Source organism: Anomalospiza imberbis (genome assembly GCF_031753505.1).
Source record: "Anomalospiza imberbis isolate Cuckoo-Finch-1a 21T00152 chromosome W unlocalized genomic scaffold, ASM3175350v1 scaffold_31, whole genome shotgun sequence".
NCBI lineage: Eukaryota > Metazoa > Chordata > Aves > Passeriformes > Viduidae > Anomalospiza > Anomalospiza imberbis.
The window spans coordinates 5,832,709-5,849,400 of record NW_027099315.1 but is presented as its reverse complement, the minus strand read 5'-3'; the positions used below and the strand labels follow the sequence as shown (position 1 = coordinate 5,849,400).

General features: G+C 39.8%; 2 protein-coding genes across 7 annotated transcripts in view; both read right to left on the bottom strand.

Moving 5' to 3' along the window:
- LOC137465609 (heterogeneous nuclear ribonucleoprotein K) overlaps positions 1-16,692 on the bottom strand; it is a 230,157-nt gene that overhangs the window by 138,542 nt on the left and 74,923 nt on the right. The gene's annotated exons all lie outside the window — the stretch shown is intronic.
- Positions 1-16,692, bottom strand: part of LOC137465592 (creatine kinase S-type, mitochondrial) — a 56,359-nt gene that overhangs the window by 28,324 nt on the left and 11,343 nt on the right. For 4 of the 5 annotated variants that reach the window (XM_068177656.1, XM_068177660.1, XM_068177659.1 and 1 more), the window contains exon 1: positions 8,147-8,228. In XM_068177656.1, the coding sequence (XP_068033757.1) occupies positions 8,147-8,179 (33 nt within the window). In that variant the 5' untranslated portion in view covers positions 8,180-8,228. Of the gene's footprint in view, positions 1-8,146; positions 8,229-16,692 lie in introns of those variants that run through there. The other variant, XM_068177658.1, reaches the window with a different exon arrangement.

Here is a 16,692-nt window from a genome sequence, read left to right as displayed (position 1 = left end):
AACAGCCATTAAAATTAAGAAAGAAATTAGTAAAGAAATATTAGCACAAGTATTTTCGAAGGTATGGGCCTCTGATGTACCAGGGAAGGCGAAGAACGCCCCCCCCCCCCCCCCCCCCATAGTAATCAAGCTTAAAGAAAGGACACAGCCAGTGAGAATTAAGCAGTACCCCATGAAAAAGAAGATAAAGAAGAAATCAGCCCAATAATTGATAGTACAGGATTAAAAGCTGTCAATAAAATAACAGGATTTATATCCTATAGTAGCAAATCCATATACTTTACTACGATTTTTAACACCTGAAATAACCTAGTTTACTGTTTTAAATCTAAAAGATGCCTTCTTTTGCCTCCCTATCCATGAAGCCAGCCAAAAAATTTTTGCATTTAAATAGAAAGGCCCTAAAAGCAGGCGCAAAACCCAACTCACATAGTCCATGTACCTCAAGGCTTCAAAAATTCCCCCACTCTGTTTAGAGAACAACTTGCAAAGATCCAGAAATATATCAGAAAAATAACCCAGATACCGGTCCAAAATTGGGAAACAATATTAAAAACTGGCTGGTGGGGTAATGTATTAAGCATAGAATGGTGGAAGAAGTTAGGATTCTCCCTTTTATGTGTTACAACTGTTTTGATATTTCTTCTTTGTTTAATCCCCTGTTTTATTTGATTACCAGCATAGTCCAAAGAATGTAAGTGGACAAGAAATATTGTTCAAGTCAAATGATTTATAAAGAATAAGAGGAGGGATTGTTATAGATACATATTATAATATTGGCTTTTCATAAATATTAAAATGAATACTATATGTGTTATGTTGGAAAGTTATGCTGTATTAATCTATTTTAAGCAGTGCTGTATTAATCTCTTTTAAGTAGTGTGGTAAATATAGTTTTTAGGCTAAAGCATAATAATAAAATAGAAACTATGTAATGTAAGATACTTTTTGTAACTAGCGCAAGGAATGGAAAAGATAATCAAGAAATTCTTCGCATTAACCTATCTGGATGGAGATAACAGCAACAGACACCAAGATCTCAAAAGAAGAATTATTGTCTCCTTATCAGGAAAGCTCAGACTTCAAGTAACCAATGAAGGCTGATTTAAAAGATGGGGGAGGGAAGCTAAAATTAAGCAGAAACCCCCTAGTTTGAAAGGAATGTTTGAATCATGTATGAGATATATGAATATGAAATAGGCTATTGCTTTTAAGGGGTAATTCTTTGTTAGCAAAGTGTGCTTTTTGGTGGAGTGCCAGGCACCCGGACATCTGTAATTATTTGCTTTTTATTGTCTCTTATTGTCCTAATTTTCACTACTATTTTCATTACTATTAAACTTCTAAAATTTTACAAGTGAATGGCATTTTTCACACCAGCAATATAACCGTACATAGAGAACATGATTTTAAGCTACCTCTATGCTCTTTAGGTGTTCGATAAAAGCACCCCAGTGCTGGATTACTTATTTGTACTTCTTTTATACTTTATTAAACTTTTAAAAATTCTAAAGAGTGAACTCTGTTTTTCACAACAGCACCAGCCACAAAGCTAGAAGTTGATTTGAATTATACATCTATTTCTGGCTGTAATCATAAAATGGAGGAAATGATAACTTGGGCAACAATACCTTTTGCTTGCACCCCCAGGGCTCTGTAGTCTTCCCCCATTCTGCCCAGGTTCTGGCTTGCAGTGTTAAGCTATAGTGTTAGCTCTGCACCTTGGTTTAAGACAATTTAAAGAGTTGGACACTAAAATTAGTTACCTCCCCTTTGTTTCAAGTTGAAACCAATCCCTTTCCACTAATACGGCAAAACAAAATACAAGTAGATGTGAGTGAAAACATAACAGTTTACTAGCAAGCAAAACAGCAACCAGAAAATGGCATCAGCTATCTCCCTCAAGATGGTGTGCTGCAGTCCACTGCACAGTCCAGGAGACAAAGGGAAAAAGATGGCGGGCAAAAAAACCAACACCCTCCCGGGAAGGTAGGACTTTACAGAGCAGTTCTAGGGGCAGATGAAGAATTGCTGGTGCCTGTGGGGTCAGCTCCGCCTCTCGCTGCTTCCTCCTGCCACCCGCTGGATGCTGGACGTGCCAATGTTGGTGCTGCTGTCATACATGCTACGGGTGTGTTGGGGGGAGAAGAACTGGTCTGTCGGGACTGACACAGGGTGGCCTGGCCCCAGGGACTGGCTCAAGCTTCACACTGCCTATAGGGTTTGCAAAATTCTGGCTGAAACAGTTTCTCATTGCGAAATGCAGTTTTTCTCAGTTGCTACTGTTGCAAGCCCAGAAACCTACCCGAAACAACCCCCTCTGAAGCAGAGTCTCTGCCTTCAAAAGCCACCAAGCAAAGGAGGAAGTCGGCTTGGGAGCCCTGACCTTTTAAAGGGACCGGCACTGCCCGGCTGCCCTGCAATTCCAGTTCTGGCCAAGCCACCGGGCCTTAAACAGTAACAGTTCTTGGGCGCAGATAGATATGGAATCCAATAACATTTTGGGTTACCTAAGACATTATGCTCATCTGGTATTTGGGCCCTACATTACTGTTGTCTCAGTACTCCAAGCACCATCTCATGAAGACAGTAATTATAGATACATATTATAATATTGGCTTTTCACAAATATTAAAATGGATGCTATATGTATAATGTTAAAGTAAATTTGCTATAAATATATCGTTTTTATTTATGGAATTAAAAAAACTTGGACATAGTAGTGAAATAGCTGATATAGTTATGCTTGTGGCAATTGAACTGCCGGCTTGGTTGGGATAACATCCAATTAACATATGATGAGGACTCCTGCTACTGATATGCCAACTATCAACACTTACCGTTGGTAGAAAGTATGGACCAAAGCCCAAAACTGAAGGTGATGATACGAATGGACTAAAACCACAGCCAAGAAATATGCATGGTCTGAAAAGGCGGACCAAGGAGGAGCCATGATAAACAGTTCTTGGAACATGTAAACTAGTTTGGGGAAAAGTTTAAATATGCATAATTGTTTATGAATATGCAACAGGCTGATGCAATAGAAATGGTATATAAAGGGTGTTTCCAAAATAGCAGGAGTGCTCTTGGTAGAATGCCAAGCACACAGTCGTTAAATACTTTGCTTTATTGTCTTTGTCTCCTATTGTCTTTTATTAAAATTTTAAATTTTATCAGGAGAGTGAACCGCCTTGTTTTTCACAGTCAGCAATTACGCCTTTACCCTTTTCTCCTCAGAGGCATAACTTGAGGAGGTGCACTAGTGTCCCAGATTGAAAGGCAAGATGTATTCCATTTGCCATCAGTATGGCAGTTGTCTTCTGTTAAAGTGAGCAATTTTTCCTTATCTCTTCTACAACCAGTCCTCTCTCAGGGGAGACATCTGCTGATAATGGGCTGTTGAATGTCACTGCATGTCTGATAAGAGTTGCAGCATCCCACTGTGAGATGCTCTGCCCAGAGGGAGGAGCCAAGCATTTCTACCTGGATATAATCTTGAGTTTCTGGAACACCAGCACGGCTTTTTCTGCACTAGATTTCCCAGAGGAACAGCTGCCTCTTCCACTGCAGGAAGACTGCACCCCTGTAGTCTGTAGTTCCCAGTCCTCTTTTTTAACCTTTTTAAAGATGGGTGAAATGTTCCCCTTTTTCCAGTCACCTGGGACTTCGCCTGACTGCCAGGACTTCTCAAATATCATGGAGAGTGTCTTTGCAACTACATCTGCCAGTTCCCTCAGAACTCTGGGAAGCATCTTGTTGGGGGCTATGGACTTGTGTGTGTTCAAGTTTCTCAGGTGGTCTCAAACTTGATCTTCTCTTACAGTTGGAGGGACTTCATTTCCCCAGTCTCTGCCTTGAGATGCATTCACTTGAGAGGTATGGGAAGAGAGATTACCATTGAAGACTGAGGCAAAATTTATTGAGTACCTCAGCCTTTTCCTTGTCCATTGTGACCAGTTTGCAAGTCATGTTTGTCAGAGGGGGTACACTTTCTTTGGCCTTCCTTTTCTGGCTGATATACCTCTAGAAGCCCTTATTATTCTTTGTGTCCCTTGACAATTTCAGCTGCACCCTGACCATCCTGACCCCATCCCTATACAACTGGGAAAAGCTCCTGTACTCTTCTGAGGATACCTGTCCCTGCTTCCACTGCCTGTGCATTTCTTTCTTGCTCTTTAGTTTGACCAGCTGTCAGAGACTGGAAAAGATTGATGTCTCAACATTTTGGGATGCTTAGAATGCATCTGAACTTAACTACATCTTAACAAAGTATAAAGTTTAGTAATTTTATTTTATATATTTGAAGGACACATTTAGGATTTATAGCAAGAGACCACAACCATATGTCACTCAGATTATACTCCCATGGTAATGAGTGTTTTTCCAAAGCATTACACACAGCTTTTCTTTATTAATTGGATGATGTCAGGGATTTCAGCGCCTAACCTATTTTGCACACTGTATTAGAAATATTCAGGGAAATTATCTAAAATGAACTGTTTCAGTGTAAGACTTGAATCTAAAGCACTGTATATATTCTATATCCAGAGTAAATAAATGAGAACTGCTGTTTCACAGTGTGGAAATATAAATTGGAACGCTAACTCAGATCCAAAGATTAAGACATCATTGATGTTATTACAGGCTGATGAGAAGAATAGCAGAAAGAGAATGCCAGCTAGAAAGAAGCAGGAGCTTCTCAAATAGCATAGCAGGTCACAGAGATACAAAAAAATGTACTTTGTGCACTGCTATACCAGTCTGTGCTGCAACTGGGAGGGTACACCTGTGTTTACTGCACATGGCATCACAGTTAGATTTGGCTTGCCAACTATCCAATACAAGTGGCTTGCAACGAATACTGGTCATAATGTGATGGTCTTAATCAAGTCATTAGATATTCTGCTTTTCCTTACCACTGCCTGGGGTGATTGTCCCATACCCCACACAGCTGTGCTCTGTTGTCACCCAGAGCTTATAATATTTCTGTTTTTCTTTCCATTGCAGATGGCAGATACAAGCTTCAGCAGTACCCACAATTGTGTATCCATTAATTGCTGAATGTGGAGGGTAAGATATACATGTATCAGCTGGTACCCAGGATCGAGTGGTTTTCCTGTGGGTCAGATGGAGGGATTATTCTTATGTTAGCCAAATGTGATGCAAGACATTTTGATGACTCCTGGGATTTGAATCTAACTTACAGTTTTATAAAATGCTTGGACAACTAGCCTTATAGATTTTGCCTTTATTATGTCATTCTGCTCGCAATTTGGCTACTGGATTTGCCTCATGATAACTAGTTAATATATCTTTTGTATCCCTCCAGGACTATGCATTCCTTTGGCTCAAGTACAGCTCAATAGTTCTGAGAGTGGAATTTGTCACTGGTAATAAGTCCTTTAAAGTTTTATTTCAAAGGACATTTGTACTTGCACTATAACTTGAAGAAAGCAGAAATATTGTTCTACAGAAGTGAAAAAATACAGAACAATTGGCTCAGTAACAGCTGCTATGTATATTCCATGCAACAGGTTTACTCCTATGGTGAACAATTTTGATTAATTCCTTAAAAGCTATCTTGTGGGTAAAGTTTATAGACAGTGTTCATTTCACGTGTGAAGTGATTAATTATGAGGGGATTAAATGCTATGTTGACTTCAAGTCACTAGGCCATACAACATATAGCATTCTGTCTGCAAAAAACAAGTTTTCTTCATAGCTGAACACAATTATTACTGATGTCCCACCACATCAGCACTATAAAGGGTAAGCAAATTCAGAGCCAAATTGGAATTGCCTTTTCTAGAGTAATATTCAGTAATCTATGACTTTGAATTAGGAAAAAGCAATCTGAAAGGTCATGATCTTGGAGGTCATAGCCTTTTTTCTCTCCCCAGGATTTGTTCAGCTACCTGTAACCAGCCTTTAGAACATTAATATTCTGTCAGGAGTGTATTATGTTTTAAAATTCTATTTATATCTCTAAAACCTACCATACATAGAATGTGGAGACAAAAGCCAGCCCCAAGATTGAGTAAATGTCACTGCAGAAATTGTGGGGTAAGCTGATAAACAGACCAGAGGATTCCAAATATCATTTAAGGTGGAGCTGCTGAATCACAGGATGGGGAAAAAAATATTATGTTTCTTTTAGGGCATTAAATCACTATTCCATCTTCACAATACATGTAGATTACAGACTTTGTTAAAGCCAATATAGACTTCAAAAGAAATACATTTTTTTAGATCATGTCTGTTACCAGCACAAAAAAGATGCCTTTTTTAGATTAATAACTTTTAAAAATTCTATTGAACCAAAACTCCCCTTGCTATTCAGAATATTCTGAGTTGGAAGGGACCCACAAGGATCATCGAGTTTGACTCTTAAGGGAATAGCCTATACAGGGATCAAACCCATGACCTTGGTGTTATTAGCACCATGCTTTAACCAACTGAGCTTCAGGACATTTGATTCATGCCTACAGCCTTGTTCAAACTATTTCAGCAGTGTCATATTGCACACAGTGATCCTGTGATCTGCACAGAGGTGAAACCATTCCATCAATTTCAGCGATTGAATCATCATAAATGCACAAACAACTACTTTACCCTTTAAGGAACTTGCAGAACTACTACTTTTAAGATAAACTTTTTTTACAATAATCCTTTACTTTCTTGAACTTCTTTTAAAGAGAAAGTTGTCAGCTCTGTTTTCTTAGGTGGATATTCATGTAGTTGAACATAAATGTTGATTATTCTTTATTTTATACTAGACCGCACATGTTACTTTAGCCAAGGATTGAAAGAAGGTCCAAGGGTTACAGACTGACTAGTGACATTTCTAGAAATAGAACTAGTTTAAATATTTGAATAATGTCATGGGTATATTAAGTACCACACCATGTGATCCTGAGTGACATTTTACAGGAATAGCAGAGTCATGACTGAAGTTCACACAGACACATAAACAACATATCTACAAATTGAAAACTATTTAGCTGTCTAATGTTGATACTGTATTGAGCAGAACTTTCCATGTGGTGGAGAAATGAGTTACAAAAGATACTGGTCATTTATATTTGAGAAATAATTCCTTCGAGTCATCCTTAGCTTGATCTAGAATCCACAGAACCGAGTGCAAATTTTTCTCTGCCCTTCTACAGCAGTTGTGGGCATCTTAGAAACATCTGCAAGAAATGTCATAAGTGGCTAAATGCCTGGTATGTTATTTTTAGATGCCTAAAAAACAGTTTGCATTGCTTTTGGTCTGCTATATCACTCTACAAGGTCAGAGGACAAGATCTAAATCAAAACATTAAATCTCATAAAACAGTATTGGCGGGTTTTTTTTCAGTTTCTCATAGCTCAGCCCAAGCAAGACATGATCCTTTCTGACTGATCTCTGTTTAATATAAAGATCTCCATAGTGCATAAATAATGTTAGAGCAGACCTCATGCTAAGTATGTCTTAATCATAGCATGGAATGCCTCTAGGAAAAATAAACTAAAATTCAGTTTTCTTTTCTCCTTGTAATTCCAGAGGTAAGTGAACCAGTATAAAAATCAAAACATATTTTTAAAAAGAATAAACTAAAAAATTCAAAATTCCTTGCTTAGAAAGGAGGAGAGCAGGAAAAGGCTGTAAGTCTTAATAGGTCACACAACTACTCTATAGTCACAACACTCTTTTTGATTTCTACCAGATAAAGATCTCGTCCATTAAATTTGACCCAGTGAGATTTTAGAGCCCCAAGTTCTCTTGCTGAATCCAGTGAAAAGTGTTGGTAGTGCTTGCCTTTTTGAATCAGTCAACCACTTACAATATGAAAACCTAATCCAAACAGTGCTGACAGTTATAAATTCTCCAATAATTTCCCAAAATAAAGATGTTTTCTCTCAATCTCTGCAAAGGAACTTATGTTTCCCCTTATTTAAATTGTTATTTAAGGGTTGACATTTGAAACAGCTTCACAGTGGGCTGACATGTTTTTCTGCACTAAGTAGTTATTCAAATCAATAAATTATAACAAACTTACACCACATCCTGTGGTGCTTTCAATTATTTTTTACTAAGCCTTGTATTTGAAACACCACAATTTGAGTTACCTCAAATAAGATAAGCAATGGAGTTAGTTAAACTGACCTTGAAGCTGAAGGTAGATGCGTCCTGGTACATGCAGTGAGCCCAGAGTGAAAAGGGAAAAACAAGTTGGTGTGCTCATGGGATTCCATGTAATATGAGAACTGGAAGGGAGGAGACAGAAGGGAAAATAATTGCTGCAGTGGCCAATCCTACTTCACTCAGTTATGTCAGTGACATTGCTCACACAAGGGCGCCCTTGAAGACATAAATAGGATGTGGCAAAAGGGGGCCATTGAACAGAATCACAGAATATGCTGAGTTGGAAGGGACCCACAAGGATCATTGAGTCCAATGACTGGCTATGCACAGGATCATCCCCAAGTCACACCATGTGCCTGAGTATTGTCCAAATACTTCTTGAACACTGTCAGGTTTGGTGCTGTGACCACCTCCCTGGGGTGCCTGTTCCAGTGCCCAACCATCCTCTGGGTGAAGAACCTTTATCTAATATCCAGCCTAAACCTCTCCTGACACAACTTCGGGTCATTCCCTTAGGTTCTGTCACTGAGCACCACTGTCTTGGTTTGGAAAGACAGGTGTCTGCTAAGGAAGGCAGGAGCCTCCCCTGAAATGGAACAATGTAGACCCCTTCCCTCCGAATTGCTATAAATTTGAAATTAAGGGGGGCTCTCAGGCAAAAATATGGGAGCAGGAATAACAGTTCTTTATTAGGGAAGAAAATAATATAAAAAGAATAAAATAAACAATGCAGTGAACCAAAACAACACTGATAGAGTCAGAATACAACCTGACACCCTGTTCTTCAGGGTGTTTGCCGCAGTCCAATTGGGAATTATGGTTGCAGTCCTCCTGGAGTGGCAGGTGTGGTTCTGTTGGAGCAGTGATCCTGAAAAAAAGGGGTGCAGTCTTCCTGCAGTGGAAGAGGCAGCTGTTCCTCTGAGAAATCCAGTGCAGGAAAAGCCGTGCTGGTGTTCCAGAAACTCAAGATTATATCCAGGCAGAAATGCTTGGCTCCTCCCTCTGGGCAGAGCATCTCACAGTGGGATGCTGCAACTCTTATCAGACATGCAGTGACATTCAACAGCCCATTATCAGCAGATGTCTCCCCTGAGAGAGGACTGGTTGTAGAAGAGATAAGGAAAAACTGCCCACTTAACAGAAGGCAGCTGCTATACAGATGGCAAATGAATACATCTTGCTTCTCAAACTGGGACATTAACCACCCATTATTCTATTTTCCATCTGTATCACAATGAAACCTTACACACTGTTCTCACTTAAGACTAGGTTTCCCTGTGGTACACAACGGGTTTCCCCATCCTTCTGCCTTACCCACCAAGTGCAACCAGGTCCCTGAGCAAAAACAACCCCACCGATCGGTTTGTCTTTGCCTGAGGTGGGATTAATCCAAACAGTCTTTCCTAAAATATCTTTCATATGTACCACAGGGACTTAATCTCCATCCACTGTGTGTAAGGGTTCAGACTGGGCAGGACCACCTTGATTGATGGATCCTCGGGTGTTGACCATCCAGGTGGCTTTTGCTAAGTTCATTTCCTAATTTCTAAAAGTTCCCCTGCCAGGTGCCTTCAGGGTAGTCTTAAGTAGTCCGTTGTACCATTCAACTTTCCTGGCAGCTGGTGCATGATAGGGGATATGATATATCCATTCAATACCATGTTCCCTGGCCCAGGTGTTGATAAGGCTGTTCTTGAAATGGGTCCTGTTGTCTGACTCAGTTCTCTCAGGGGTGCCATTTCTCCACAGGACTTGCTTTTTCAGTCCCAGGTTGGTGTTCCGGGCAGTAGCGTGAGGCACAGGGAAGGTCTCCAACCATCCAGTGGTGGCTTCCACCATGGTCAGCACGTAGCGCTTGCCTTGGCGTGTCTGGGGCAGTGTGATGTAGTCAATCTGACTGTCCTCCCTATACTTCTATTTGGACCATCGCCCACCATACCATAGGGGCTTCACTCGCTTGGCCTGCTTGATCGCAGCACACATTTCACAGTCATGGATAACCTGAGAAATACTGTCCACAGTTAAATCCACACCTTGGTCTCGTGCCCACTTGAAGGTGGCATCCCTGCCCTGATGGCCTGAGGCATCATGGGCCCATCGAGCTAGGAACAACTCCCCCTTATGTTGACAATCTAGGTCTATCTTTGACACCTCTATTTTTGTTGCCCGATCTACCTGCTCGTTGTTTCGGTGTTCCTCATTAGCCCGACTCTTGGGGACATGGGCATCTACATGACGGACTTTCACCGTTAGTTTCTCCACCCGAGTGTCAATGTCTTTCCATTTATCAGTAGGCCAGATTGGCTTTCCTCTATGCTGCCAGTTGGCCCTTTTCCACCTTTCCATCCAGCGCCACAAAGCATTGGCTACCATCCAAAAATCAGTATAAAGGTAGAGCTTTGGCCACTTGTCTCTCTAAGCAATGTCCAGGGCCAGTTGAACAGCTTTGAGTTCAGCAAGTTGACTTGATCCACCTTCTCCTTCGGTAGCTTGTGCAACCTGTTGTGTGGGGCTCCATACGGCTGCTTTCCACTTCCGGTTCATCCTTACGATGCGACAGGAACCATCGGTGAGAAGAGAGTAGCATGTTTCCTCTGCTGGTAGATGGTTGTATGGTGGAGCTTCTTCCGCACGTGTCTCTTGCTCTTGTTCCTCTTCATCAGTGAGACCAAAGTCTTCACCTTCCGGCCAGTTTGTAATTATCTCCAAAATCCCAGGGCAATTCAGGTTTCCAATACATGCGCACTGCGTGATGAGAGCAATCCACTTGCTCCATGTAGTGTCAGTGGCATGGTGGGTAGTGGGAACCTTTCCTTTAAACATCCACCCCAGCACTGGTAGTTGGGGTGCCAGGAGGAGTTGTGCTTCCTTGTCAGTCACCTCCAAGGCGGCTTGAACTCCTTCATAGGCGGCCAAGATTTCCTTTTCTGTGGGAGTGTAGTTGGCCCAGTCTGCCCAGTGGTTGCGGTGGTAGAATCTTGGCCAAGCCGTCTCGACCCAGGGCTGCTCATGGGGGCCGGTGGACTTGGCTTGGCCCCGGGCTAGCGGCAAGATGTTAGAAATCACAGCCATAGCCCGGCCCATGGCATTCACTCCCCTGCCTGGTAGCCAATGGGGGAGGCTGGGGGGCACCCTGGGGGAAGGGGCCGAGATAGTAGGCCTTTGTGTCTTTTATGGCTGGAAGAGAAAGAAGAAGTTCCCGGGTTTCTTTCATCTTTAACATGTGTTTTTCACAGAGGCATGTACAGCATTCTATTGTCTAAAAGCTTTGCAACACTTCCATAAATGTCTCCCATGCAAAACCATGACACTGGGCCAAAGCCTTGAGCTCCTCTTGTTTGTTCCTTGTGAAAAACGCCAATCACTTGGTTTTTAAAATTTTAAAAGTTTAATAATAATAAAATGGTTATAAAAATTGTAATACAATTCAAGTAATAAAAATTTAGAGTTAGGACAATTACAAGACAATAAAAAGCAAAGAATTACGGATGTCTGGATTCTCTCAGGCACTTAAGCCCGATAAGCATGTTTTGTGAACAAAGGGATAGCCCTTAAAAACCATACACTGTTGCATATTCATACATACTTCATGGTTATGCATACAGTCTATTTAAAATAAGATACTCTGTCTGGAATATGTCAACTCCTTCTTCTAATCCTCACGGCGTCTTCGAGTCTGAGCAAGGACTGAAGAAATTAGCTTCTTCTGATAGGAAAACCATAAATTCCTCTTCTCTGGAAGATTTGGGTGTTTTGGGATTGTTCTCTCGAAGCAAGTATCTCATCCTTAAAAAAAAAACAAACACATACATAGTTTCTATTTTAACTACAAATCTACATTTACCATGCTATTAAAATGTTAATACAGCACTTCTAATCAATATAACATAATACATATAGTATTCAATTTAATATTTGCGAAAAGCCAATAATAAAATATGCATTTTTCACAATCCCTCCTCTTATTCTTTATAAATCATTTGGCTTGAGCAATATTTCTTATCCAATTGCATTCTTTGGACTATGTTGGTAATCAAATAAAACATGGGATTAAACAAGGAAGAAACATCAAAACAGTTGTAACACATCAAAGGAAGAATCCTCATTTCTTCCACTATCCCATCCTCAATACATTACCCCATCAGTTAGTTTTAACATTGTTTTCCCACTTTTGGACTGGTATCTGGGTTATTTCTTTCTCATATTCTTTGTTTTTCCAGGATGACTCTCCCGTTGTCATCTATTTTCAACAATCTGATATATTAAACTTTCCACAAATACCCCCTTCTTTAGCCAATAAATAGTCTAAATTTAACCTATTCTGATACACTAGAGCTTTTATTTGGCTTTGCTGATTCATATTAATTCCAGTGCCTGGAATCCGGTTGCCTGACTCTCTGCCAAAAAGCACACCTTGCTAACAAAGGATTACCCCTTGAAAGCAATAGCCTATTGCATATTCATATACTCATACATGATTCAAACATTCCTTTCAAACCAGAGTGTTTCTGCTTAATTTTAGCTTCCCCCCCATCTTGTAAATCAACCTTCTTGGTTCCTCGTAGTCTGAGCTTTCCCAATAAGGAGACAATAATTCTTCTCTTGGGATCTTGGTGTCTGTTGCTCTTATCTCTATCCAGATAGGATAATGTGAAGAATTTCTTGGTTATCTTTTCCCTTCCTTGCACTCGTTACAAAAAGTATCTTACATCACATAGTTTCGTTTTTATTATTATGCTTTAGCCTAAAAACTATATTTACCACACTACTTAAAAGAGATTAATACACCATAACTTTCCAACATAACACATAGTAGTCATTTTAACATTTGCGAAGACCCAATCATATAATATGCATTTTTCACAAAAACGAATATATTTTATTTCTTCTTCTGGTTTCATCTCATTGTATTTTCACTCCCTGATAATGAAGGTCAATAAATTCTTCTATTTACGGTGCTCTGGTTTCTGTTTCCATTATCTTGTCTTTCAGATAAGATGGTCCCCAAATGTGGGAAATCACCTAATTATTTTACACCATTATCTGAGTTAGTTACATGAAAAAGGCATTTTAACATCACAGTCTGTATTTTAATATTATGCTACGGCCTAAGATATAATATATTTATTCATTTACTATTAACATAAGCTATACAATGCATATATAAACTGATAGATTATACTATACTAAAAAGCAGTTAAAAGGAATAGCAAATTGTACTATATCAGGATCTTTGTGATCAATAATGATTTGTAAAACATAAGCTAATACATAAATCTGAAAGCCAATAACTATATTTGTCATTTATAACACAGTGTGCCTTTGACAAATTGCCAAAGCACCCCAGCACTGGATATTGTCCCATTTATCCCATATTAAACTTTTATAAAAAATCTTAAATAGTGAAACTTGTTTTTTACACTTTTGTTCCTCTTTTATATCTTAGACTGCCTCAAGGTGAATTCTGCAAGTGCCTGCCTGCAGTCACAGTGGCACCACACTAGAAAGAAACAGAGCAGCCCTGCTCTGGTTTGGGATGGCCTCAGCTTGCCAGCAGCGCCCGGCTGAGGAGAGAAGGCATTGAGTAACAGAGCAGCCTCACTCCAGTCCAAGTCGCTCCAGCCTGCTACCAGTGTCAGGATGAAGCGTAAAAGCATGGAGTCCAAAACGCTCCAGCCAACTGCCCTGCCACCTTCTGCTGTGAGGAAGGCAAAGATCCTCCACAAGACTTGATCCAGAGAATACCAGCCGCCCTTCGTGACAGAGCTGCTGCCGGAGAGATAAGCGGGAAAGGCGTCTGATGCCATCTTCCCTTTGTCTCCCTACACAAGATTTCCCATGGCAGACGCCGTCTTGGGGAAGAGAGGGCTGTCACCTAGCCATTCTGCGTTTCTCTGCGAAAAAGAGTTCAGTCTTTATAATTTTTAAAAGTTTAATAAAGGATAAAAGAAGGACAAATAATTAATCCAGAGCTGGGGTGCTTTTGGTGAACGGTCAAAAAGCACACTGGTAGCTTAAAATCATGTTCTCTATATACATTTCTGTAGCGGCCGGTTTTGTTGGGGGGGGGGGACCCCCCGGGGGAGAGAGGGGCTGATAGACCACCAGCCAGGAGAGCCAGCTAAAAGAGAGTGCCCCGTACCCCCGGCACACTTAACAGGGTGATTCAAAGTGGGCGCGGAACAGATTGGGCCAATGGGATTACAGACACATAATACTTCAGGGGAGGATCACAGGCTTGGAATAAACCATACAGTTTTGAGGGGTGAGACAGAGCATACCATTTAACTAAAATATAACACCACACATTTCCATTGCTGGTGTTACATGCATATGCATTAGCTTATACATTATTCAAACATTCCTTCGAGTTTTTGATGTTCCGGGAACTCTTTTGTTTGTTTTCAACCTCTGACTTGTCTGCATAATATTCTGTAAATTAGGTCCATATATTTTATTTCTTCCTGAAGTTCCGTCCTGTTGTTTCACACTCTCTGATAACAAGTAGTTAATAAATCCTCTCTAGGGCTCTGGTTTCTCTCACTGTTATCTTATCTCTTGGAGAGGCCAGTCTGCAGATGTAAGAAACAGCATAACTGTTTTACACTATTCTCTGAGTTAGTTACATAAAAGCATTTTTAACATTACATAGTCTCTATTTGAACATTTTGCTAAAGTCTAGAATACAGTATTTTTATCACACTATTATTTATATGAACTATATGGTGCATACATAAACAAACAGATTATACTATACCCAAAAGCTGTTAAAAAGTAAGTATAAATTGCACCGTATCAAAAATACTTGTGACTATTAACAACATGCAAAAGTTAGTACATGAATGTGAAAGCCAATATTAAACTATCATTTGTCACAATTTTCCCCCTCTTCTTTTCTTACTTTATTTGACTTGCGCTACAGTTTTTGAACCTTTGTGCTCTCAGCACACTGATACCTTTCGTAGATCTTAAGTGCCTTCTTTAGGTTCTTGTCATCTTTTGATTTCTTTAACACTATAATTTTCTGCATTTCTCTCGAGGTACCTGATTTGTGATTGGTGGACATTGTTATTAACTGCATATTTTGAACTACATAAGCAATTAATTGGATAAGACATGGAATTAAACATGGAAGAAAAAATAAACTTGTTATTCTACTGAGACAGAGTAAAAATTTAACAATGTAAAAATCTATTTAGATTTAGGTGAAATGTGCCTCTTTAAGTTTGCAAACATAAGTAAAATATGCTGTTTAGTCTAGTAACTTCAGCACTAGCAAAACTGCCCTAGCTAAGGAGAAAGAATGCAAATTTCCAAGCTAAAGAGATAAGAGATAAGAAAGACTCCTTTAATTTTGAAACAGACAGCACAGAGTGACCCAGTTCTCTCTGTACTTTCTAACAAAAACTGAGTACAAGTGTAACTAGCTGTAAGTGTAACGTGAAATCAGAAGAATGAATATGCATGAACCTATTGTGAAATTCTATGAATGTGTAAATTAGCTAGAGTAATAAAAAAGGATCGGGAGTTTTCAGGGGCACGCATGCCCTTTGAAGGGAAAAGATCCCTCACATGCATCCAGTGCTAAATAAACATACCGTCCCTACAAATCTTTATAAGAATTGTAGGGTCTTGATTTTTCACCACAATTCACTACATTGCATTATAAACCCCACTTTTTTCCACCAGGATATTCCAAAAAAGTCTTCCCCCCATCCTTTATTCATTATAGATTCCCAATTTTGGACTGGTACATGGGCTATTTTCCAGATGTTTTTGGCTATATCCAAAACTGCATGCCTATTATCATCAATTTGTAGGCAACAATCAGATGTGTTAAACTTTCTGCAAACCCCTCCTTCTTCTGCAAACAAATAGTCTAATGCTAACCAATTTTGATATACTGCAGCTCTGGTTTCCCTTTGTTGGTTGTCTATTAATTCCATGGCCCAAGCTTTTTCATTAGTTATGATTTCTACAACTGCTTGGAGTCTTATGATACGGTTTAGCATATATATAGGAGTACGATATCCCCAAATCCCATCCTGTGCCCAGGTGGCTAAACTGTATTATTCGTTCAGGAGGCCACTCCTCCTTACCCCACTTTTGATATCCCCAAATTTCTCTGATTCTCTTTTGTCTCTTTTTAAGGCATCATAGACTGGTATTGCCAAATTGTCCCCATCTTGATTTGGTAGCAGGAAAAATCCTGGTTGTATGATTCCTAGAGTAAAACTTCCTGTCCATAGGGGAGGAAGTTTTGGATAAGCCCTCTTCCCACATATCCAGAATAAGCCGTCTGGTGCTCTCCAGTACACTTTTCCTTGGTTAATCACATTTTCCTAGAATTTAACTATTTCAGGGATCCCATAATAGGGGTTTCTTCTAGGGTCACTACACAGGAAAAGTTTAATCTCTTTTTCATATTTACAGTTCTTTTTCTTCTCTTGGGTCCAATATTGTGTTGGTTTTTCAGGAATCCACCATGTGGAAGTTCCATTATAAACTTTGCATCTTTTACAGAATGTTTGTCCTACGTTATCCAAGAATTCTTTTCCCAAATGTCA